The 25851-nt window shown below is 34.5% G+C and overlaps 1 protein-coding gene across 1 annotated transcript; it reads right to left on the reverse strand.

Moving 5' to 3' along the window:
• Positions 1 to 18329: 18329 nt before the first annotated feature.
• On the reverse strand, positions 18330 to 18824 carry LOC106730949 (keratin-associated protein 19-3-like). Its single transcript, XM_032490433.1, has one exon. The coding sequence runs from the start codon at positions 18785 to 18787 to the stop codon at positions 18566 to 18568; it is 222 nt and encodes a 73-aa protein (XP_032346324.1). The 5' UTR covers positions 18788 to 18824; the 3' UTR covers positions 18330 to 18565.
• Positions 18825 to 25851: the final 7027 nt, after the last annotated feature.

Below are 25851 nucleotides of genomic sequence, written 5' to 3' on the forward strand. Positions count from 1 at the left end.
AAGAAACTGAATAAATAAAAGAAAGTTGGTGAGACCAAGGGCATTTTTGACGACTATTGCCTTGTAATGAAGGAAATAAAAACTTAATAAGCTTTATGAAGGAGAGGGGCTTGCTTTCTTCCCCTTCCTCATCAAGAGATACATGATGAGGGTAGACTGTTTAGTGTGAAATTGCATGTTTAAATGGTGGATTCTTCCCAGCTCGATAGAGGTACCATTAACAGATAAACACTGTATATTCAAGGTGTACAATGTGATGCTTTGATAAGCATATACACTGTGAAATAATTACTATAATTAAGTTAACTAACGTTCAATCATCTCACATAGTTAACTTCTTTTTTTGTGGTGAGAACACTTGAAATTTACTCTCTTGGCAAATTTCAAGTGTACAATACATTATTGTTAACCATAGTCATCATGCTATACATTAGGTGTCCAGAATGTATTCACCTTGTAACTGAAAGTTTATACCCTTTGACCAACATCTCATTTCCCCCAGCCCCCAGCTCCCGATAAACTGTTCTGTCCTCTGTTACTAAAATTTTGACATTTTTAGATTCCCCATATAAGTAACATCAGGCAGCATTTGTCTTTCTGTGTCTGGCATATTTCACTTAGCATAATGTCCTCCAGGTTCATCCACATTGTTGCAAATCACTCAGCCTTAAATGAATTTTTTTATTATTAAATTCAAATTAATTGATCCCAGGTGATTAAATTTGAGACCAGCCAGACTAACTAATTGCTAAACACTCATCAAAAAGCATATGTTCACTTGCTTTATTTTTAGCAATAAAAATCAATTCATGAAGGGAAAGAAAATGTCTTGAAAATAAAAATCAGTTAACCCAAGTTATTTCAAGTCATGAATTTAAATACTAGATTCTTCGGTAAACACTAAGGAGCAGTTATCTTTTATGACTTTGTACTTTGGGTAAAGCTGGAAATAGATATATGGCTTGAATGTTGTACCATTGTCCTTACAGATTTTATAGGCTACCTATTAAATAATCAGACAACTAATAGGGTCAAGGCATCAACATTTCATGAAATTAAGACAAAATTTTTAAAAATATACAAAAGCACATATATCTGTAATAACATGTAGCAGTAATAAGAATTCTTAGCCATTTGTATCCTTTTAGCTTAAGACAAATATGGATATAATATATATATATATAAATTGGCTTTATTTTCTAATAAAATTTTAGTTTGCAAAAAGAAACTCTGATCAGTAGTAACGGTGAAAAGAGGACCACAGACTGTTAAAATACCTTGATCATAAAATGGGTACAATGTCCTTGTTTTACAGATGTTGAGAGTGAAGTTGGGTGCATTACAGAAGTAATATACGATACACAAGCATGACCCAGAAATGATGTATGATGCTTACACTAGGCCACTCTTTGGATAGCAAGTTAAAAAAAAATGAACTCCACAGATACAGTCACAACTGAAGTCACCATAGACTATTTATTGGTGTTTCTGAAAGGAAAGAAGAGCCATGTTTCTCTTAAGAGTTAAAAATTATTATATCAGCTACGTCATTTAAATTGGCTTTAAAAACACTTGTGTCTACCCAGTCATTATAATTAGGTGTCTAGAGGAACAACATATATTATTACTGAAAATAAAAAATCATTTTTTATTTAGAAGGCCCAATTAACACCAAAGAAGCATGATACTCATAAATCATTACCTTTTTTAATAATAATAACAACTAGATTCAAATTGAAAATATAAGAAATGTATGCCTTACAGAGTCATTGTGAAAGATATAAACTAAACGTTCAGATCAAGACAGAGCAGATGTTAAAAAGTTATTGTACAAGTGCAGCCACAAAGTTAGATGAGCTAGCTGTAGGTAAAACTTTCTAAACTAAAGAATTAGAACAATCAGTGGGTCAAATATATTGTATATGATGCCATGGTCTTGATGTTCTTTGCTATTAAATCTATGTTGAGATTAGGTGGCCATTCCTTATGTCTTTTGTCATAAATATAGATTTTATTCTTAGCCAGAGACTGAATGCATCAAAAATATTAGACAAAAATCAAAATAAATAACTGAAAGTTGCTCTACATGTTACAAAATTGACTTTGTTCATTTGCTTGGATTGGCTTGTATTCATTGCTATAGACTTAATTTTTCACTAACATTCTACACTAATCTTGACATTAGATACATATTTGCTTTTTTTGGTTTTGAATATTATGGGGTTTCTATGTTTTCTACCACTCAGAATTTAAGAAAAGAAACAAATAAATAGAAGACTGTCCCTAAAAACCAAATGCCCTCATTATCATGAGCATAACTTAATACAACACTCATGAGAAATAATCTACCAAAAGAATGATGCCCTTTGAATACCATTATCACACCTCAGCTCAGGCATGAGTACCTCATGAGTTATTTCTTTTGTCCCATGGAAACATGATTTCCAGAGGTGGAAATCAAGCAGCTTGGAGGGTTTTAATATGATTTGTAAGGCATCAAAGTTGAGATTTAGTCTACAACAATTAAGCACTAAGCAGTTGCTGAAATTGGGAAAAAATGTCTTGCTTTAAAGATTCTGGTGTACAAATGACTGGAATGTTTCCCAGTGATGGGACAAAGATGGTATTAACTCAGTGAGTGCAGAATGTTAGCATCTTGTTGATGGGTGTTGAATTGATTACTGAGAACATTTACTTTTCATGACCAGACAGAAGCCAGAATATTTCACTCTATTTTCCAAAGTCCTTGTCTCCATAGCCAAAATGAGAATAATGGCTTAAACCACGGAGGTCACAATATCCATCACAAAGCTTCTGTGGAAGCCCAGATTGCCAATAACCACAGATTACTCTCTATTACAGGAATGAATTCAGATGGGCAGTAAAAGTTGAGTTACTTGAGCTTAGATGTTACTCTCTACACAGTGACTTTACAAATTCTCAGAAGTGAGGCTGATAAAACCTGTAGTCTTTGTATTTCAAATGGCATCTAAGCCCTCTAAACCCTTTAATATTCCCTTGATTCCAGCAAAAAAGGGACTCCTACAGGTAAACATATTTTAATTTAGTATTCCTTTAATCAACTTTGTGCCTATTAGAGGTAATTTTTCCCTCCTTAAAGGCTTGGCTTTTTTCTGACCCTGGTTAAGATGCCCATAAACTCATTCCATGGCATGAGGTAATATCCCAACTGTATTTCAAAAGGTTGTTTTGGTTCACTAATTATATATGACTGCTTCTGACATCCTCTGTAAGAAGGATATTTTATGTAAAATTCATGTCCATCATTATTCAAAACCAGCCTCTATTAAATGGTTAAAACCATTTCAACTGAGTCCCTGGAACAGACACATCTCTCAACTTGGTAATAATAATGGTAAAGATAGTAAGAGTCTATTCATACTTATTATGTGTCAGAAACTTTAGATACATCAATTCATTTAATTCAGTCATCCTGTGACAGATACTATTATAACCCCCATGTCACAGGTCGCTTAGAGAGCTTGATAATAACACGCCCAAAGGCATCACAGTTATTAAGTGCACAAGTTGGATTTGAACTTGAGTAAGAGACTCAAGAGCCCATCTGTTTTTCACTTGTCTGAACTGCTGACTTGGAGAGCCTGCCAGATGGGGAATAAGATAGGTGCTCCTTGATGGTGTGTCTACAACACACTCAACAAATAAAAGCTTAGGGCATAATTTTTGTAGAGGTGATTGATCTTTGGTGACTCCTCATTCATTTCCTTTTGGTGGCTATACCTCACCCATGTCACATCTGTTCTTAGGATCTCCGTCATCATATGCTGTCTCCTGGGTTCCAAGTCTGTCACTGTGTCACTTCACATGAGTCTGCCCTCTTGACACTATTATCTCTTGCTCCAGATTTGTCCCTTCATTTTCTTCTTCTCTTTCCTTTACCTCCCAACATTTTTGTGTCCAGGGCACCAGGGGCAGATGCAGAGGAATGTACTCTCTGTCCTCCTTGTAATCCCTGAGAGATAAGTTTACAGTTTAACCATGTTCGTATGTCATAACCCTAAGTGCTAAGTGGTGATTTAATTGGATGTAGGGGCATTTTCATCACCTATAGAAAACTGGAGGGATTGTTCAAGAGGTGCATCATCAAGGTCTCCAGATAAACTGAAGCAATAGAATATACAGACTGTGTGTTTATTTTAAGGAATTGATTCACATGATTGTGGGGGCTGGTAAATTCAGGAAAGGAAAGAAAGGCTGGCAGGCTGGAAATGCAGGCAGGAGTTGATACTGCAGTCTTGAAGAATTTCTTCCTTGAGAAACCTCAGTTTTTGCTTCTAAGACTTCCAATTGATTGGTTTAGATCCACCCACATTATGGGGGTAATCTCCTTTACTGAAAGCAAACTAATTGTGAATATTAACCACATTTCCAAAATACTGGTACAATGTAGTGTAAACCCTTAACAGTTGTTTTGTCTTTTTATTTTTGTAAGGCAAGGACCTGACTTAGGCTTTGATTGCCCAGGCATCCACTTTGAAGAGACATCCACTTCAGAGAGGCTAGCTCCAACAAACACACTGACAACCACATGACTAGGTAGGAGCCGAGCCACATTTGTTTCAGAGGTCTTTGTTGATTTCAATGATTGACCATTTGGACTGCTTGCTTTTATCTCTTCTTGCACTTTAAATTTTCACTCTTGTGTATTAACTTCACCAATAAAGAGTGAGACCATGAAACCCTTAGGGCCTCACCCTTGATCCCAATAAAAGCAGAATTAGAGACCTGTGCACCCCTAACCCTAATCTTAACTTCCTGTGTGACCCCAGGTGTTCTATGTAATTTCCAGGTCCTGTAAGTAATAAACTTTGTTTTTGTTTCCCTCCCCACCCCAAGTTTCTTAATAGTTATTGCTGACAGTGTCTCATAATCATAAGAACCTCAAGAGCCAAACCAACCACAATATTGGTAAACTGTGACAGTAATGCAAAAAGTGATGTAGAAACAAGACTATCACTGTAGCAGTCTCTTTGCAATTCTAGCCATCTTTACATCCCTGGATCCTGTACAACTTGTTAAACTAATCCTCCAGCTTATCAACACGTTCCTTGAGCTATTCATATTCTCAATAAATTAATTTTCTTCAAGTGATTTCCATCTCTTCCAAGTAAGAATCATATCAGATATATCCTATTTCTACTTACATTCTTTAGTTTCAAAAGAAAAGTACACAATGAAGACAGTAGTAATGACTTGGTAACCTTTTCTTTAACTACTTCCTTACTTATTAAATAGTGCTGTCCTACGATCTCTGAGCAGAATCTTGGAGTAGACTGGTAGACAGAAGAAGGAGATGGGCGGAGAGGACTTGGGTTTGGGGTTCTTCCTACTGTTGGAATGACAGTTCTAATAATCTATTCTACTTGCTTTGTGCATTACCATCTACCTCGAAAGCAATGCAGTGTTTTATGTGGTCTGCTTAAATCTTTTTAGCAAATTATTTCACTTATCATTTTAACATAAAAATATAGCATAAAACAAATTCAACTTATAATAAGATCATATCAAGTTTAAGAACCATCTAGTATCACAGTGGTGAGTGAAAAAAGAAAGACACTTCACTGTGTGAGTATGTAATCAGTTTCAGTGTAGTTGGATTCAAGTTGAGAGAATCTAGAGTTCAATGAAGGAGCTCATTATTGAGTAGGGGAGAAAATAAAGCACCTGAAAAGAATATAGTTGAGGACAGAGTTTTTTTTTTTTTTTTTTTTCTGAACCATGATGCAAGAATCGCTTTTATATTCTAGGCCTTACAGGATGAGGAAGTGATTCTATTGAATGAAATAGAGAAAAAAAGTATTATATGGAGATGAAAATATTAAGATGATGATAATAATAATAACAATCATCATCATCATCAGTGATAGCTAAAGTCTATTGTTTACTCTGAGTCCAACCATTCTTTTGTGCTTTGCAGACATTAGCTCATTTAATCTTCACAACTCTGCAAGGAAAACAATGAAATCATCTTCAATTTGCAGACAATAAAAACGAAACTTGACGAGGTAAAAGTAATTGCCCCAAAGTCATAGAGTTAATCAACACTGATACTGATACTGTATCACAAGCAGTGTGATTTCAAACTCTGGGTTTCTAACCAATGAGATGGATGTAAAGGCGAATGACATCTTAAGATGTGAGTGGAGTAAAAGTTGAGGTAGGAAGATCTTAATTTGAGAACATTGTGATGAAGAGATGAAAGAAGTCAAATAAGGAAGAATTAGATGAAGAAGGAGGAAGAAGATGGTGTTTCTTTGAGAAAGATTTAAATGGCAGGATCAAAGATAAATCAGTGAACGAGGAGAGGAGAGAAACTGACCACTATTTTCATGATTGATTTTCCAATCTTGGAGTGTTAGGTGGATGGAAATACCAGAATAAAGAGTCTGGAAGCCAAAAACGTACATGTGTGACAAGAATAAACCATTACTTGGAACATGTCGAGATTCAGTTGCTTATATTGACATACATTTAGAAACATTCTTTGAGCAGAAAAAAATATCAGAAGAAAGGCCAGATTAAGAGATATACCATATTGTGTAAATAAAAATACAGAGTGCCAATTAAATTTGAATTTCAGATAAATGACTTCTATGACAAGTAGGTCCCATGTGATATTTTGCACATTTCTACTTTAAAAATGTATTTTTTTGTTTATCTGAAATTCAAATTTCACAGGTTGTCCTGTATTTTATGTAGGATCCCTACAAGTTAGAGATATAAATTGAGAGTCCTCAGCTTGCAGAGAAGAGACCATTGTTTGCTTTGAGTAGATGACATTACCTAAGAAAAATAATTTCTCAAAGGCAAGGGTAGATGGCAGGGCCCAAGACAGAATGCAAAGCTTTGCCCCTTCCCTTATCTACTCTCTTTGCCCCATGACTTGGTAGTATTCTCCCAGTTCACCCCTGGTTCAGCTGTATAACATACTTGGACCAATAAAACGAGACAGAATTCATGATGTGTCAGTTCTGGGTATGGGTATCCAATATCCTTGCAGGTATCTATTTTGATCCCATAACCCTGCTCTTTGCATGAAAACACATTTGATCTAGCCCATTGGCGGATGAGAGATGTGGGTACATGGTGCAGAACCACGTACCCACTTATCCACACCAGCTGCCAGTTATGTTAGTGAATCCAGCAAGGCCATCTCACTTCCTCCAGCTCTCAGATGGATGAGCATTAAACTTACTGTTGTATTCCATTGAGGTTGGTGGTCATTATGCAGCAATGTGGTGATAGCACGCAGGTAACATTCTTATAACCAGCCATCTTTATTACATGTACACAAACATGCTGAGGTTGAAAACCCTTTACTTTTAATTTATCATTCATTATTATTATCTCACAACTCACCATTGCATGGTTTGGAATAAGTAATTTAAACACTCCAAACTACAATTTCCTCACTTATTCCACTGGAATAACAATACCAGTCTTTTAAATTCTGAAGTTTAGGGATGATAATGACAAGCAAGTAAGTACGCCATAAATATGTTATTATTATTATCAGTTATATTGATGTTGGCTTATAACTATGCCTCTGTACCAAGCAGATCAGCTAGCATGTTGTAAATGGTTAATAAATATCTATGACAAAGATGAATGAAGCATGATGTTTAAAATAAAAATAAATGTTTGGTGTTTTTTTCATTTTCTTCAGTAGAATCTTATTATTACAATAAAGGACTTCTAATTTAATGAAAATGTGATGTGAAAATAATTAATAGATTAGTGCTAGCAAAGATTTATTCAGTACTTATTTTATGAAATTCTTTAAATGGATCAGACACTGCTCTAGACACTGAGGATTCAACAGTAAGTAAACCAAATTAAGTCCCTGCCCATATGGCATTTACCTTCCCTGGGGAAGGCACATAACATGTGAATAAACAAGCAAATATATAACACCCCTTGGTGATAAGTACTATGAGGAAAAAGTTACATAAGGGACTAGAGGCCAGTAAGGTAGTCAGGAAGGGGAATTTGTACTTGATGCCTTGGGTGCCTTGTGGAATAAGAGAAGGCATCTCACTAGATGTGATAATTAGGTTAATATTTGAAGATGAGCAGGAGCTCATTATGAAAAGTGAAGACCATACCATCGGAGATGAGGAGGGAGCTAGGATAAGGGCAAATATTTGAGAAGATTATGAATTATTTTGGTAATTACACATATCAATTCAGTCAATGTTTATGGAGCTTCATGGCCTGGGGACCAACTTCATGGTCCATGCTCTTTGGCAAATTGATTTTTAACTGAATAATCTTCACTTTCTTTCCATATCAGCACATTGACAGCAGCATCATTTTCTTTATAACAGCAGCATAACGTGCCATCCCAAGACACATAAGGAACCACTTTAAACAAAGGGATTTTAACAGAGGGACCAAAGGATGAGAGGAAGCTTTGAGTCCTAGAAACCAGCTACGAAGAGATGAGAGTGTATAGCCATAGCACAAGTGGCAAATGATGGCTATGGAGTTTAGAAAATGGGAAAAATGAAATACCTGTATTAAGTAGGCAACACAGTTAATTGGAGACAGAGATGAGGGATAGGACATGGAAAGCCTCTGCAGAGTCTGAACTGAGTGGCTGTAAGGATCATGGGACCATTACCAACCACCTGGGCAATAGAATCCACATGGTTTCTGTAGTCCATAGCGAGGTGCTTGGCAGAAACAAAACCAAATCTATAGCAGTGTTAAGCCTCAGAATCTCCAAGTTCATAGAGACAGATTTGTAGCTTCACCTTAGTCTTAACACATTTGAAGACCAGCCATTACATGTACTGAATATATATATTTTTAAATGTTTTATACAGACTTGGCAAATTGATCAGGTATACTGAATTTTTATTCTATACACACATACCATAAAATATTTACCAAACTGCACTTACATATTAATAGAGTGCTTTCCATTGATTAAAGAGTTTTTATATTGATTTTTATCATTAGATTCCTTGTGACCAATTTGAGCTGTGATGAGATGTGGCTATGATTATTATGTCTCTAAAACCCTTTTCAGAGGAAGCAAGAAATTTTCCTTTTTTAACTGATGTTTCAAGAAAGTATTTTCCCTCCAATTCTGTCTTTTAACATTAATCTTGGATCCTAAATTATGCAGTCTCTAATCACTAGCATATCACGGATAAAACAAACACTATTAGGCTTCTTCAAAATTAGGACCTTATTTTTAATCAAGAGATTTCTCCCCTACTTACATTCAGGAGAAATATATGTCCCAACATATTATTGATATAATAGATATAAACAAAATTCTCTCAACAGAACTATTTAGTGACTGCAATTTTAAAATGTTCCATGTTCCTGGCTTCCAATTCTGTAACAATCTAACCAAGGACATAAATGTCATTTTTGCAATATGCCTCTAAAAGCCATGACATTCAGAAGAATCACTAATTATGTTTGGGCACAAATCCAATTTAATAGCATCTAGACAGTTCAGATCAAAAATCAGAAACACTTTCAAATAAAGCCAACATTTAAACCTAATATACATGGTATACAAGGTCATACTTCGTAAAGGTACTGTTTGTCTGGAGAAAATTAAGTTGAGCAATCACATACTATGTATTCTCTAAAAGGCCCACATTTTAAATGTTTTTCAGGAAAAGATTTTTATATACTTACACCCCTTATAGAGTATGAGCAAATCAGTTTACATACTGTTAAACTTGTACAATGGAAAAAGAAAAATCAAAGGTATAAATTATATATGATAGCAACTATGATAATCATTATTATTAATCTACAAGGATCATTCCACTGCACTTTTTGGTTAAAGGTTAAAATAATTATCTGAAGAATTCTTTTATTTTATCCCAGGAAGTTAGAACACACTAAGCTTTAAGTATGAATGTAGTAAATTTGTGTCTCACTAGCAAGTTTAAATGTATGCAAAGGGGATCTGCTGGAGACTCTTTGAATTGATGCCTTCCAGTTAATAGCAGTTGGACATGTGTTCACTCTGTCTCCTGTCATTCCCATGAAAACATGTAAAGCATGTTCTGTGTAAGTCACTGAGCCCTTAATCGGTGAATTCTTCTCTTTCAATTTTTTTTGTTCAGTTTTATGATTTGAAATCTAAACTAGTGTAGGTGAAAAAAGGGAACAGTTTTTCAGTGGGAAATTGTTCATACAGTAATGTTCTTCCTTTAGATTTACAGGAAGATAAAAATAATTTCTCAAGAGATAAGTAATACTGGGTTGTTTGTTTTTTTCTTATTATGTCGTATGAGCTGCTTATATATTCTGGAGATCAAGCCTTTGTTGGTTTCATCATTTGCAAAAATTTTCTCCCATTCTGTAGGTTGTCATTTTGTTTTACTTACGGTTTCCTTTACTGTGCAGAAGCTTGTAAGTTTAATTAGGTCCCATTTGTTTATTCTTGCTTTTATTGCTTGGGTAGACTACCCTAGGAGAACATTTTTGAGATATATGTCAGATAATGTTTTGCCTATATTTTCTTCTAGGAGGGTTATTGTATCTTGTCTTATGTTTAAGTCTTTGATCCATTTTGAGTTTATTTCTGTGTACAGTATAAGGGAGTGTTCTAGCTTCATTGATTTACATGCTGCTGTCCAGTTTTCCCAACTCCATTTGCTGAAGAGACTGTCTTTATTCCATTGTATATTCTTGCCTCCTTTGTCGAAGATTATTTGACCAAAAGTTTTTGGGTTCATTTCTGGGCTCTCTCTTTTGTTCCATTGGTCTATATGTCTGTTTTTGTACCAATACCATGCTGTCTAGATTACTGTAGCTCTATAGTATTGTGGCCAAGAGGGCGGGGGTTCGGAAGGGACAGACTGGGATTTCAAAATTTGTAGATATTGACAGGCATATGTAGAATAGATAAAGAAGATTATACTGTACAGCACAGAGAAATATATACAAGACCTTGTGGTAGCTCACAGTGAAAAAAATGTGACAATGAATATATGTATGTTCATGTATAACTGAAAAATTGTGCTCTACACTGGAATTTGACACATTATAAAATGACTATAACTCAATAAAAATGTTTAAAAAAATAAAGATTCAACATTCTCATAAAAAAAAAGAGATAAGTAGTAGGGGTCCAAGGATGAATTTAAGTGGACTCGGACATGTCCGGTCTTGCCAGACAAACTGGTGAAACAGGCTACTCTGGCCACTTTAAAAGTTGACTAAGAAACCTTCTAGAGAGTCAATCTGTGTTTTTTTGTTCCAAGTGGTGAACAAAAATATAAGCCAAAAAGAAAGTCCCTTTTGTGAAACTAAGAAATTCTCTGGGAGAGACTAAATCTTGCAGGAAGAAGGAACCAACCAAGTTCCTTGACCTTGGCTGAGTAGTGGAGCCAGAGGTGATAGCCATGAGAGACTCATTAGTAAAGCATCCTTTGTGTTACTAAGGTTTGACTTGTACAATCATCCATTCATGAGAAGATGTATAGAATATTAAGAGCCCTCTCATAGGGTGCAAAAGAAATCAGAAAAGATCCCACACCCCTATTTTCCACAGAACACGGTACCACCGGGTTCCAGTGCATCATGACAGTGCTAGCTGGATTAACCTTGTAAGGGGCAGTGGCCTTCAGGAGACACCAACTACAGAAATGTAGCTGCTGCTCAGGAAATGAGTGATACGTCCCAGTCTCCTCCCCTGCTCCAGGACAAGGGATGGAAAAAAGCAAACCCATACCTGGCCAGTGGTACCAAGAATATCTTCTTGGTGAGGGAAAGGATGAGTAGGAGTAGAATGGGAGATATTTAGGACAGTGAAAATACTTTGCATGATATTATAATGATGGACGTATGCCATTGTACATTTGTCCAAAGACATGCAATGTACAGCACCAAGAATGAACTATAAGGTAAATTTTAGACTTCGAGAGATTATACATCAATGTAGGTTCATCGGTTGTGATCAATATATCACTCTGGTGGGGGATGTTGATAGTGGGGGAGGCTCTGCCTGTGTGAGAGCAGAGAGCATGTGGGGAATCTCAGTACCTTCCTTTCAATTTCGCTCTGAATCTAAACATGCTCTTAAAAAAATAAAGGCTTAAAAAGAGAAGATATTCAGTTATCAGCAATGCTACACAGAAGAAAGCACTTGAATGTAAATATGAGAACAACGCAATCCTTAATAATTCTAGAAACACTTACAGGACATCTAGGGGGGCTGATATGCTAAGTGAGTAGACAAGGACAAGTTATTTTTATATAGTGTTAACTTGGCACCCTGTGTGTTCTCAAGCTTATATAATGTGGCAAAATAGAAGTATTGCATCATACTATATCATGCAACCACGGCCCTCAACTGATTCATAAGTAAGTTTTCTATATTAGTTTCAGAAGATGTTAAAGTAATAAAGAACAAAAATATTTATATTTTGATTAATCAATTTATTAGAAAAAAAAGTGAAAATACAAGTTTTCTTTATAGTCTTGCTAGAAAGGCAACATCATGGTAGTGGTGGTAAGAAAAGTAAACCAAAATGAGGATATTAAACTAGAATGGTCATACATGTTGCCTACATATTTCCATGGTAAGTTTAGAGGTGAAAAAATGCCAAATACTCACAGGGGCAGTTTAAATTTTCATAGATGTTATCAATTGGTTGGGGAGAAAATAGGATGGATGTTTCGAGGATAAAAGCACAAGATAAAGCCAAACAAATTCAGAGATTTTTCCGAGTCCAATTTCAGCATTTTTTTTAGAGGAAGCTAGAGAACCTATATCCTCCATAGAATGAGGGGCGGCGACAGCAGCCGTGTCTGAAGCTTCCACTGCCAGAGCCATATCCGTAGCCGCTGAAGCCAAAGCCATGGCCCAGTCCGTGGAAGCTGCCACATCCAAAGCCGGGTCCAAAGCCCAGGCCACCAAACCCTCCGTAGCCGAAGCGCAGGCCTCTGTAGTAGCTGCTGTGGTGGCTCATGGTGTCGGGTGGTGAGCTTGGTTTGCGGCTCGATGCAAGATTCAGAGTGTGAATGTCGACATCTTTACAGGGAGGCTTATATACCCTGGTCAGAGAATGATAAATCACTCGTATACCCTCCTTTTATGTCATTTTGTATTACACATACATGGCACAACGCGTTCACTCATTATCCCCTGACATGGGGAGAGGGCCTCACACTCATTAAAACATTTGAGACCACTTTGTTGCCTAGTTAGGGTGTCCCTTACAAGTTATTGCATCACTTTATGAAATCATCATGTTGAACACTTTAAATGTACACAATTATAGTTGTCAATTATGCCTCAAGAAAGCTGGTGAAAATAGTTATTGCATCACTTTATAAGAAGGAATGCTGCATCTTCAAAGTCTAGATGCATCAGACCCCAAATAGAATTCCTCACAGCCAGGTACACTAATCATTTTTGATATTTGTTGTGTTTTTCAGTAAAGTTTTTCTTCATCTCTGGTTGTCTTTAGATGCTTTGCTTACAAACTACATCAAATAAATTGGTCAAATTCAGAGATCTATAATCTATCATATCCTTTTAAAGCATCTTATTCCTCTGTCAAAAAAAAACCCCACAAAAATTTATTTCTTTCAGAAATAAGAAAACAGAAACATTTGAGAGCCAGGAAGAATCCACTTGACTGTTGTGAATATGAGTAAGGAACTCTAGGGGAAAAAAATTATTTTTTCTTTAATTTTTGAACATTGACCACCATAACCTACATACTTTTTAACTTTTTATGCTACTTTGAACAGTTGAAAAAAAAAAAAAACCTTTTTGCTTGTTACAATTGATGAGCCAATACTGATATATAATTATTAACTAAAATCCATAGTTTACCCTTCATTCTTTGTGTTGTACACATTTAAGGGCTTTGGCCAGCATGGGGTAAAATTGCTCAGAAACTGATGGCAAATCATAGTAATCCAAAATTTAGCAGAAGTAGCTTTAAAGGCAGATAAAAAGTTATCTTTTCAGATTCTGCCCTCTTCTCTGGCATGACATATATCCCAGTTGCCTCCAAAGTGCAGGTTACATCTTCCTTGTCGTCTTTACAGTCATCATTTCCTCCTACTTCTTCACCAATATATCTTATACAACATCCTTTTTTTCATTAATAAACTTTATTTGTAGAACAGATTTAAGTTTACAGAAAAATTGAGCAGGTAATACAGAGTTCTTGTCCACCTCCCCCCACCCACATAGACACACATTTCCTCTACTATTAGACATCATGAATTAGCATGATATACTAACTATAATTAGTGAACCAATATTAACACGTTACTAATTAAAATCTATAGATTAATTAGATATCACTCTGTGTTGTACTGTTCTATGGGTTTTGACAAACACATGATGTCATTAACCTCTATTACAGTATCACACAGAATAATTTCACTGACCTAAAAATCCCCTGTACTCCATCTTTTCTTCCCTCCCTTCTTCCAAACTCCTGCAGACAGTAATCTTACTGTCTCCATAGTTCTTTTTTTTCTTTCTATATCTTTCAGAATGTCATAGTTGGAATCATATAGTATTTAGCCTTTTCACATTGATTTCTTTCACTTTGCAATAAGTTTTTATGATTCCTCCATACCCTTTCATCACTTCATAGCTCATTTCTTGTTATGTTGATAATATTCCATTATCTGGATGTACCACAGTCTGATTATCCATTCACCTATTGAAGGACATCTTGGCAATTATGAATAAACCTTCTATAAACATATGTGTTCAGGTTTTTGTGTGCACATAAGCTTTCAACTCATACCAGGGAGAGTGATTGCTGGATCTTTTCTAAATGACCATATTTAGCTTTTTAAAAACTGTCAGACTGTCTTCCAAAGTTGCCATACCATTTTACATTCTCATTAGCAATGAATGATAGTTTCTGTTGTTCCACAACCAAGCCAGAGTCTGTTCTAAATTTTAACTTTTTTAACTCTTTTAAAATATCATCCAGTCTCTGGCCTCCCATTAGCCATTAGTCTATGGTAGCTAGGTAAAATTGTGATGTATATAAAATCTCTCTTTGGCACCCATCAATTTTCACTTAATCTATAGTTAGTGCCTCCCTCTTAATTCTTCTTGTATCTTCTTTTACAAGAATAATTTCCCCTTCGTCTTTCCTTTGCTTATTCTGTGCTTTAAAAAAAATTTTTTTTTGGTTCTCTTCTTCTCAGGAAATACCAAACTAGCCTCCACCAAGACATTCAATATTTTTAAGGTCTTAGATGTTAAAAAGATAATACAAATTCAAGGGATCTGTCAATTCAATGAGATACCATTAACACTGAAACTGTCTTCGAAATCTCCAAATTGCAGATGTGATATTAAAAGATAAAGGGTGGAAAAAGATAACTGAGAGCAAAAGTCCCTCAGCTGATTCTAAGAAGCTAGTAATTTATGCACAAAGCTTACCCTAAACTTGGTTAACTCCTTCTATTTATGCCCTTAGAATTAGGCTCTAGTCTTTTAAGTTCTTGTGAATTTGTATGTAATCTCAAATGTTTTGGTTCTTTTGGTCTTATATCTGATTTTCAAATGATGCATTCTCCCAATTGGGTTAATTTCACTCTCTTAATAACTGCCATGCAATAAGAACACACAAATAAGTGATGAAAGGATGAATAAATTCTAAGATCTTTAAAAGTAAGCATCATGTTTCTCCCAGGCATGGGTAATTTGACAGCAGCTCAACAGCAGAGATTTAAAGGAGGAGTAAATTCTAATGACTTTCTGAATTTAGAGGAACATAGAACCATCATTTCATTTTCACTGGTTCTTTTTTGTAAGCATGGTAATGAACTATATATTATATATAAATTTCAGTGTAAAATTTGATGAATTCCTGCAAATAGGCAAGACACTACCCGTATGAAGCAAGCTCTAATGCCTGGAATGTCTCCATGGCTCCTTTTTTTTGGCATTACCACTCTCTAGAGATAACCATGCTTCTAGATTTTGACAACAGCTTCAGGAGGTCTTGACAATAGTTTTCCAAAATGACTGTTAGATTTACAGTACCCACCAGCAACATAAGAGAGTTCCAGTTCCTCTGAATCACTTGTTATTTTCAGACTATTTTATTTTGATCATTCTTGTGGGAATGAGTAGTATCTGAGTATTGTTTTAATTTCATTTTTTACCTGATAAGTAATAATATTGGGCACCATTATATATGTTTACTGATCCATTACATAACCTTTATGAAGTGGCTGTTCAAGTATTTTGTTCATTTTTACTTGAGTTTATCATATTTTAGTATTGATTTATAGAGTACTTGGGTAAAAGTATTTTGTCAGATCTATGTTTTATAGATATTTTCTTTCTGTATGCGGCTTGTTTTTGCACTTTAAAGTGCTGTATACACATGAACAGAATTTCTTTATATAATGTGTCAAATATATTAAATTTTTAATTTTATGTTTAATGTTATTTTTGTCTTAAGAAACTCTTGGCTGCCTCACATCTTATTTTTTAATTCCTTTATCTGCTCTTTTTAGAATTTGTTCCATTTTTATTGTTCATTCTAAATTAAAAGACAGTTGTTAATTTGAATATTTCATTCTCATTAAGTCATCAGGAAGCCACAAGATCAGAAATAAATCAAACAGGTTTAACGATATCACACTCTGCCTATTTATCTCTGCCATCTCTTCCCCCTGATGATCTTGTGATGCATTTTTCTCTGGACCATTAACACCTTTTCCCTGGAAGAAAATTTTGGAGCTCTTCTCTTAATTCCAACACAAATCAATATAATTTACAAATAAGTTATAATAATATGATAAATCTGCATTATACTAAGAGTGTTAAATAGTGTCTCCAAATAGTTATATTGATCATTGTTTTTCTTTCTTCAGACTGTAATGCTATTAACCAGTTAGGGAATAAAATATTTTCATATAAAATTATTTTACCCAGTCAAACTGAAGAGTATAGACCTCCAATGGAGATGTGGAAACATATCTACCTTAATTAATGTGAAGCTACACCACCTCTTCTGAATTGACTGAAAGGATACGATCTGGCTGAGTAACTCCATCCATATGTTAGTAAACACATCTAAGATTTTCAAATGCATTGTAATAAATATTTCAAGTAGAGTTTGGGTTTAGTACAATTTGCTATTTATTTTTTACACAGGCATTCAATTAGAAATTGACAGTTCAAGTTTTTAGGTCAGAACATTTATAAATTAACATAAATAGAGGTGGGTCCATCAGCTGTGATAATTTAACTCTTCAAAGGCACATGACCAGCACTTCCAAGATGTTTTATTTGACAGCCCTCAAGGAGGGAAGTACCCAACGAGTGGTATAGTTAGCATGGTGAAGTAGATTGTCTGGTATTCAGTAAAACTCGTTCTTGTCTTAGGTTGTACTGCTCATGTCATTTTTGATCTTAGTACATTTCACTTTTTGGAGATACTGTCCCATCCAAAGACACTGGTTTAGTAAGCTTTACAGCACCACAGCCGGCTTCACAATTCTATCATTACATTATTTCCTTGGTTTTATTAAATTTGTTGACTCAAACAAAAGACACTCACTTCTATTTCACTATCTAAATATATAACTTTTTTGGAAAAAATGATGTTTTATTATGTATTTTTCATAAGCAAATACTTATTGGAAGTACCAACAAGAAACGGCCCGCTTTTTGAAGGTCAGCACTACAAAATACTTGTTGGGATGTATAAAGCATTGGCCATAGCCTCAGCAAAGGTTACTTCACAAATAATGACAGTGATTTTTAAAATTCTCCAGTGAATTACAAAATATTTCAATGTGCTGATAATATTGAAGAGCAATATCAAGTCACACCATGGCAGGCCAGAGGAAGACATGATAGAGCGTCACAAAAAGCAGTTCACTTTTAATTGTATATTCAGAGATTTATTTTATTCTATCATCACATTTTCTTACCACTGAAAGGGTTAAAGAAAATCAATTTTTTAAACAAAACAGAAAAGTATGTATTCTTCATGTTAGCTTCACTGTAGCTATGAAGATATATAAAGTTAATATTTCAGCCCTAGTTGTAAATACCAGTGTTATCTAACTAAAAGCACTAAATAAGATCTGATTTGAGGTTCAGAGAAAAAATTCTTTATTTCAACTGAGTGTCACGGTTTATGTGTATCCATCTAGCCATATGAGTGAGTGTAAGATCTCCTATTACTTTAGCTCTTTCTGGAGTATTTTAGTTTTTTCTTTGTCAGCTAGGTGCAATTACAAATAATCATGTTGATATTTTGAATTAAATTAAAAAAATAAAAGCCATGTATGCTGTTTCATCTTAGGGAAGTTTATTGCTAAAGAATAGGGAAATGCCACAGTTATGAAAGCACAAATAAGAGACAACAAGAGACATGAAGCAGAGAATTATGAAATGATAAATACTCCTAAAATCTTAGACATGAAATACTTTTGACCTTGGCTTGGTCCTTGGTGATCTTGCTTGGTTTAGTTATTGGAGTGAGACTTGGCCATCCTTTCATGGCCTCAGATGTTGGGCTCCTGGGGTAGGATTTCAGTAGAAGCTGGAAAATCCATATCTTCTACAGAAGGATGGACATAGACAGCAGCCGTATCCAACGCTTCCACAACCAGAGCCATATCCGTAGCCTCTGAAGCCAAAGCCATGGCCCAGTCTATGGAAGCTGCCACATCCAATGCCATGTCCAAAGCCCAGACCACCGAAGCCCCCGTAGCCGAAGCCCAGGCCTCCGTAGTAGCTGCTGTGATGGCTCATGTTGTCGGGGGGTGAGCTTGGTTTGCCGTTCAAGACAAGATCCTGAGTGTGAATGTTAGCGTGTATAGGAGGCTTATATACTCTGAGCAGAACATGTGATAAATCATGCGTATTGCCTTCCAATGTGTCATTCTGAATATTATGTGTAAGGTTACAATTTATGAATCTGCTGTCTCCTGACACACAGAGAGGCCCTCATTCTCATTAGAATATTTCAGCTTACTTAGCTTCCTATTTAGACTGTCCTTGAACCTGTTGCTTTGATTTTGTGAGAAGAAATGAAATATCTGACTCTTCAAAATTGGTACATTCCAAACTCTAAATTAAATTGCTTATTATCAGGTATGTTACATCACTTGCATTTGATTGAATTCCTTTCATAATGAAAACTTTCTTCTGTTTTGTCATCTCCTGAGTGAATAACTCCATCTCCGACTAAATTCACAGATATTTGTTCAATTTACAGATGTTAAATCTATATTTTTTTAAAAAAGAAAACTTACTTATCTAGGTGAGGACTGAAGAAAGTGCCTCTATTGAGAATATATAAAATATTTTAAATTTTTTAAAAAGAAGGCTTATGTTGATTTTTAGCATTTAAATTATAATAACCTTTGTAATTTTTAGCTTTACACACCAGCTTCAGAACCTTTTGATTGCAAAACATGGAACAATTAATTTCAGAAATTGAGGGCACAAAATCCATCTCAAAAGCAGGCTTATCAGAGTAGCAGTTCAATTTTCATTTCAAATCCTAAAACCTTCCTCCATAATTGCTTCTATTCAAAGTCCTACTAAAACTGCAGATTGCATCTGCCTCTGTGTTTTTGCACTGGCCAGCCAATTTCTCCCTTTCTTTACCCTCCTGTGGTTACCCATGTATCCGTATATGATCTCTATTTTCATTCTCACTTTAGCATCCCTCCCTCTTAATACCTACTAGGAACAACCAGGTAAAATTCTGAAGTTGACAATATATCCCTCCACCCGAGTCTTCCAATTACTACTCCAATAAATGTCTTGCTTTCTACCTCGTCTTCACATCTACCATAATATCTTTTCCTGGGTTTATATAAGTGTGTCCTGAACCCATTTATCTTCAGGCAATTTCTAACTACTCCCTACTAATCTGTTAATTGTTTATTAAGGTCTTTTTTTTTTAAATATACAACTCATAGGGCTTTCTGAATGTTAAAAGAGTATCTTAAAATTGAAAATATCTTCAAAGTTTTGAAAATGAAGACATGATATTGAAATGACACGGAACCAAGAAATACATGTGAGGACATTAGGCTTGGACTTGATGGAGTCTCTCAGCTAACTTCACTGAGTTAGTCAACAAGATTCTACACTTGATTAACCTCCATGTCACACCATCTCTTGACTTGGGCCACTAAAAACTTCTTTAATTTCCATGATCTTGATCATGTGGTTGAGCTTTTATATGATTTCCGAGTCTTTTATCAAAGATGACTTTCTTCAAATGGACGTTTCATTCTGAACAGCAGAGTGGGGAAATAAAACCTGTTTATAGAACTAATAAAAGTATAAATAAATTACAGTAACTGTCATGGCTACCAGGGTCTGTGCGACTTTCTGACTGTACCTTAGCAAGCTACCTTTTTAAGGTCACAATATGGTTAAGTATGCCTTTATCCAACATATGCCATGTCTCTTGTATCCAAGTACTGTATCACTATTTCTCGTTCTGAACTAGAAACAGTTGATAAGATTAATTTTCATTTTCAAGAGTCCTTTTGAAAACATAGCATGACAGATAATCTGACTGGATTAAGGATATCACATTTTGCCCATATAACTCAGCCATATCATGTAAGAGTGGCTAATTTTTTTTGTTTGCAATGGAGAAGGTTGGTTACCCCTGAGATGGAACATTAAACAAAACATTAAGTGGGAAACCTGAACAGTCAAATAAAAGCCAAAATAGTTTCAAGAATAAAATGTGAGAGTTTTGCACAAAACCAATTAGTGATCATTGACAGTAAAATATCAACACTAAAATATTATAGAATATATAGAACAAGTGTTTGTCTTGTTTTTTTCTAAGTGAAAAAATATTCAAAATGAAAGTATCCACTGGAAAATGAGAAATATATATTTCTTTAGGAAAGTATTGGTTTTATCCTTAGCTATTAGACCCTAAAAAGATTGAATGATGATTTTTTTTATTTCACTTTCAAGAAGTTTCCTTTGAAATATATATTAGATAATTCTATGCTAATGGATAGAAAAGAAGAAAATATGTTTTCACTTGGGGTAATATTTTTTTTTACCCATATATAAAGGAAACTTGTTACATATTCCAAAGTTTTACCTGAAAGTCAAACACAAGTCAGTAAAATATGAAACTGTAGGCTACAAAAATATATTATATTATGTGTGTGGAATGCCACACACACATTTTTCTCATTCTAATTTATTTTTATATTTTTTTATTTGCAACTCTGCAACACTTTCCTCAGGCTGTGAAGATATTTACCTGTGCAAGAAGAGAAAATTTTCAAATGAAATTTAGTTTTGGGGTTAAAGTCCCTTTATTGGAATGACTAAACTTCATCTACCATAACCTCTCTATGGAAGCACAACATCTGATAGGACAAGTGCCCAGAGCTGACCTTTATTTTTTTTCATCTTCATGTAGTTTAAACAAATCAAAATCTTCCTAATAAAAATCCATGATCTTGAGAATTGAGCCTTAACATTACTCATTCTTCATTTGCCTCGAAGTACAACTAAATTAGAAATTGAGAAGTAGGAGATTATATACAATAAAATAAAATTGTAACAATAAAAGTGTGAAAGAAAACACAGTAAGAGGTAGTTAATCTAACAGAGGGAACTAATCCTCATAAACTTAGCTATAAAATTGTAGCTGTTCATAAATATGACAAGAACTTTCCAGATGGTATTCAAATTTTCCAATAGACAGTGATAAAGGATCAGCATGGTGGAGTAGAACACCAGGATTCAGGTGATTCTGAACTCGGTTCTGACACCTGTTTGTGACTCTAAGCGTCGTTTAACAGTTTGCAGTTTCCTTACCAGTTCTATAGGGGGCAGCACTACACAGTCTTTAACGCTAGGTCCCGCTTTCACTTCTGTTATTGTCCTTGTATTACCAGATTTCAACAACTCAAACAACAGCAAAAACTTCACTTCATACCAAAACCTGAATATGCCATTCAAATTTGAAAAGGCAATAAATTTATATTGTGTCGTTTATATATCCAACTAAGTAAACAATAAGAAAATGCTTGATTTTGATGTGTGTTAATTAGTTGAAATTCCACTTTAAAAAAAAATCTTTTGAATGAACGGTGATTCTCACCAGGTAAATCTCAGTGTGATCCATTTATTGGTTATAATTAGGTGTTAACATTCCATTTACATTAATGTCATGATGATGATGATAAAAAGCAGTATCATTGCATATGGAAGAATGGTAACAGTAAAAAACTAAATCCATTTATGTTTTTTAATACTACATATGTTTTAATTAAATAACTTGCAGTACTTTTAGTAAGATTATAAAATAACTGTTTTCATGAAAATACTAATTGAAATGATAAACAATAGAAAAAGAGAGACAATAGATATATAATCAAGAAGTTCATTTAAAAAATATTTTTCTTTCCTAGAAGTTTGAAGTCTACCACTGTTCTTTTCTCAGCATAAAAGGGCTGAATAAGGACAAATTTTGAAAGAAGGGATAGCTATATATTTTGGACTGCATTGACAAATAAAATTGTGTAAAATATAAAACATACAAATCCTTTTTTTTTTTTGTTACCATAGACAGACATATAGTTCAAAGTTGCTAGAGTTAAATTTTTTATTGTTGTTGAAGTAAACACTAAGTCTTTTCTAATTACAATCAAGGAAATGATAAGTCAACAATTATATTTGAGGAATTATTGTACATTTCAGTCTAAATTTATTGTTCTTTTTATATATGTCATGAAATATTTAATAAACAAAAAAGTATATTAAAATCTCCATTCAAAGTTGAGTAGTATTTATACTTAGTTACTGTATGTAATTGAGAAGAAATGAATCAAACAAAAGCTATATGTACTGTTTCAAATCAAGAGACTTTATTAAGGAAATTGAGGCAATAGAATGAATACGGAATTGTGTAATTGTAAATGTACTGAAAGTCTTAGACACTAATCATTTTGAACAAATGGACCCAGTGTAATCATGGGTGGCCCAGTGGTCGAAATCATATTTAGCAAGTCTACTCATGGCCCTACATATCAGATTCATAAAGAAGAATTTTAATAGACTCTAGAGAATCCATTCCTCCATAGCCCAGGGGGTGCAACAGCTGTGTCTGTAGTTTCCATACCCAGAGCCGAAGCCCAGTCTGCGGTCACTGCCACGTCCACAGCCATGGCCTCCGTAGTAGCTGCCGTAGTAGCTGCCGTAGTAGCTCATGGTGCCAGGCGCTGAAATCTTGGTTCACTATTGAAGGTGTGTTTCCTGAGTATGTATCTCAATACCTATGCAGAAGTTTTTATAACCTAAGTTATAGGTGTGGTAAGTCATTGAGACCTACCTCATTTTCATTCCTCAGAAGAAATGTTATGAAGCAAACGTTATTGGCTATTTGTTTAGTTTAACATGCGTGGAATAATCTTCCATCATAGTAAAACTTTTAAATTAACTTTTTAGCTCAATTAGGATTCCTCTGATTAATTGTGTCTATAATAAGAGATATTATGTGAAACCTTAAAGGCTATTCTGACATAAGGACTGGCATAAACTCCACAGCATTTAGGGTTCTGAGAGTCTCTACAGTCCAGTCAAGTGACTGGCAGCACCATGAAGATGATACTCCATTGCTCTGAATGCTGTTTTATTTTTCTCTGTATCAAAAATTATTTCCATATTTCCTATTTATTCTATTTTCGTATTATTTGTAGTAACCAGAGGACTAAATTTACACTTAAATTCGTATCTCATTCGAAATTACAATCACTTGGATGTCAAATATCTAAAATATTAAAATACAGACAAGTTTTACTTGACTTTGTGCAGTTTGAGGCCAACCATGGAAGCAGTCTTGTTTAAAGTGTCCAGCGTAGACTTACTTCTTATTATTTAACAGACAATGTTTAAAATCTTGATACCTCCTTAAAGAAGGCATTTCCAAACCTGAGAAGAGATAGAAAGGAGAGAGAGAACAAAGCCAATAAATGTTCCTTGTCCCCTGTATTTAAGCATAGTCAAAACTGATGGTGCCCAGTTAAATAAATGTTGACACTCTTTTCCAATGATGTTATCAAAAAGTTCAAGAAGCCTTCTGGCAATTTAGGACCCCTTTCTGGAATCCAGAATTAGTATACCATGCTGAAAAGAAATAAAGGCTCTATTGATCTTCTTGTGCAGAAATTGGGGAGAGAAACAAAATTCTAGACAATCTGAGTCACAATAATTTCTCTCAGAGATTAATTATGGATGTCTTTAATATTATGGATTTTTAAAAAATGTGGACATATCTTAAAAATTCATCACCACCAGAGGATGAACATATTAAAGAAATATTTGTTAAGTGTTTACACATAATGTTAATGGGATGTTTGATATTCCACTGCCTAATGGCCATGTGTTTCATTTTTGAGACCTTGTACTTAACAGCTAGGAACATACCTGAAGTTTTTTTCAGGTGAAATTACTATGTATTTTCAAGATAATTATGGTGAATTAAAAGGTCACAAAACATTTCATGCCATTGCTTTATTATGCAATCTCAATTTTGAATTTTTTTGAGCTTTATCAATATTATGATTATATGTATATCAACCAATCGATCAAAACATTAATGTTAGTACTGGTTCCATCCCAGGCAGGACTAATGCAATAGAAAGCAAACTAATCTGATTTTCCAAAGGCTTTCCCAGCACTAAATAAACTAGAAATCAAGTGCTCTGTGCTGATTTCTGTACTGAAATATACTCATACTTCATGGAAGAAGTCAAATTCTTCAAAATAAAATGTTTATTAAAACTGACACAGTTTTATGTAGTTTTATATAGTTATGGTTTTATTTTGTATTTTTCTGATGACTCTGATAACTAATGATGTCAAACACTTTATTTACTTATTGGACATTTTTATGTCTTTGTTTCATTATGCCCATGTTTTGAGTGATGTTTTATCTCTGGACATTCTAGTTGTAGGAGATCTTTATTTGTGATGAATATATCTCTCTCTTTCTCTTCTCTAAATCCAGTTTATATCTTTATCTATCTGCATCTTCTATATCTATACTTTATTTTTTCTAATCGGTGGCTTGTTGTTGATAAAGGCCATCTCACAATTTTTGTTTTACTATTATACTGTACACCAGAAATTGACACATTGTAAACTGACTATACACTATACGTCAAAAAAAAACCCCACAAAATAAAGGAAACATTAAGATACATGACTAGAGTTAAGACCATGTTGTAATTAATGTCATCTTAAAAACATTTATTGAAAAATGATGATAGAGATCTCTTCAGTTTAAAATACACTAAATAAATTTCAGATGAAAAAATATTATCCTGAGAGGGAAAGGAGAAATAACTATTGTGTTAAAGTAACCAATATTTATCAAATAAGTCCAAATTGCTATTGAACAGCTGTCCATATACAGACAGCTCTTAAATCTTATGCCATCAAGTTTTTAAGCTGGTAATTCATCTTCTCTGCTTGTTATAAGTTGGAAGTAGAATTGATAGAATGAAACACTTGAAAAGTTTGGTTTTGTCATTGGATTATTCTCCGAGGAATCTTAAGTCCTAAAACTTAGTAGAAACCAGAGGTCCAGTATCTTCCAAACCAAATTGGATGACAGCATTCATATCCACAACTGTCATAACCAGAGTCCTATCCATACTCTGTCCTCAAAGCTACCACATCCGCAGTCATTAGCCCTGGTCACAGAAAACATAGTCCACGCCATTTAGCTGGTTGTGTAAAGTTGAGGTTTGATGTTGAAAACATTTAAACTTCTTCAGTTGGTGTAACGAGTCTTAGGTACTATAGGCATAATA

This window comes from Camelus ferus, chromosome 1 (assembly GCF_009834535.1).
Source record: "Camelus ferus isolate YT-003-E chromosome 1, BCGSAC_Cfer_1.0, whole genome shotgun sequence".
NCBI lineage: Eukaryota > Metazoa > Chordata > Mammalia > Artiodactyla > Camelidae > Camelus > Camelus ferus.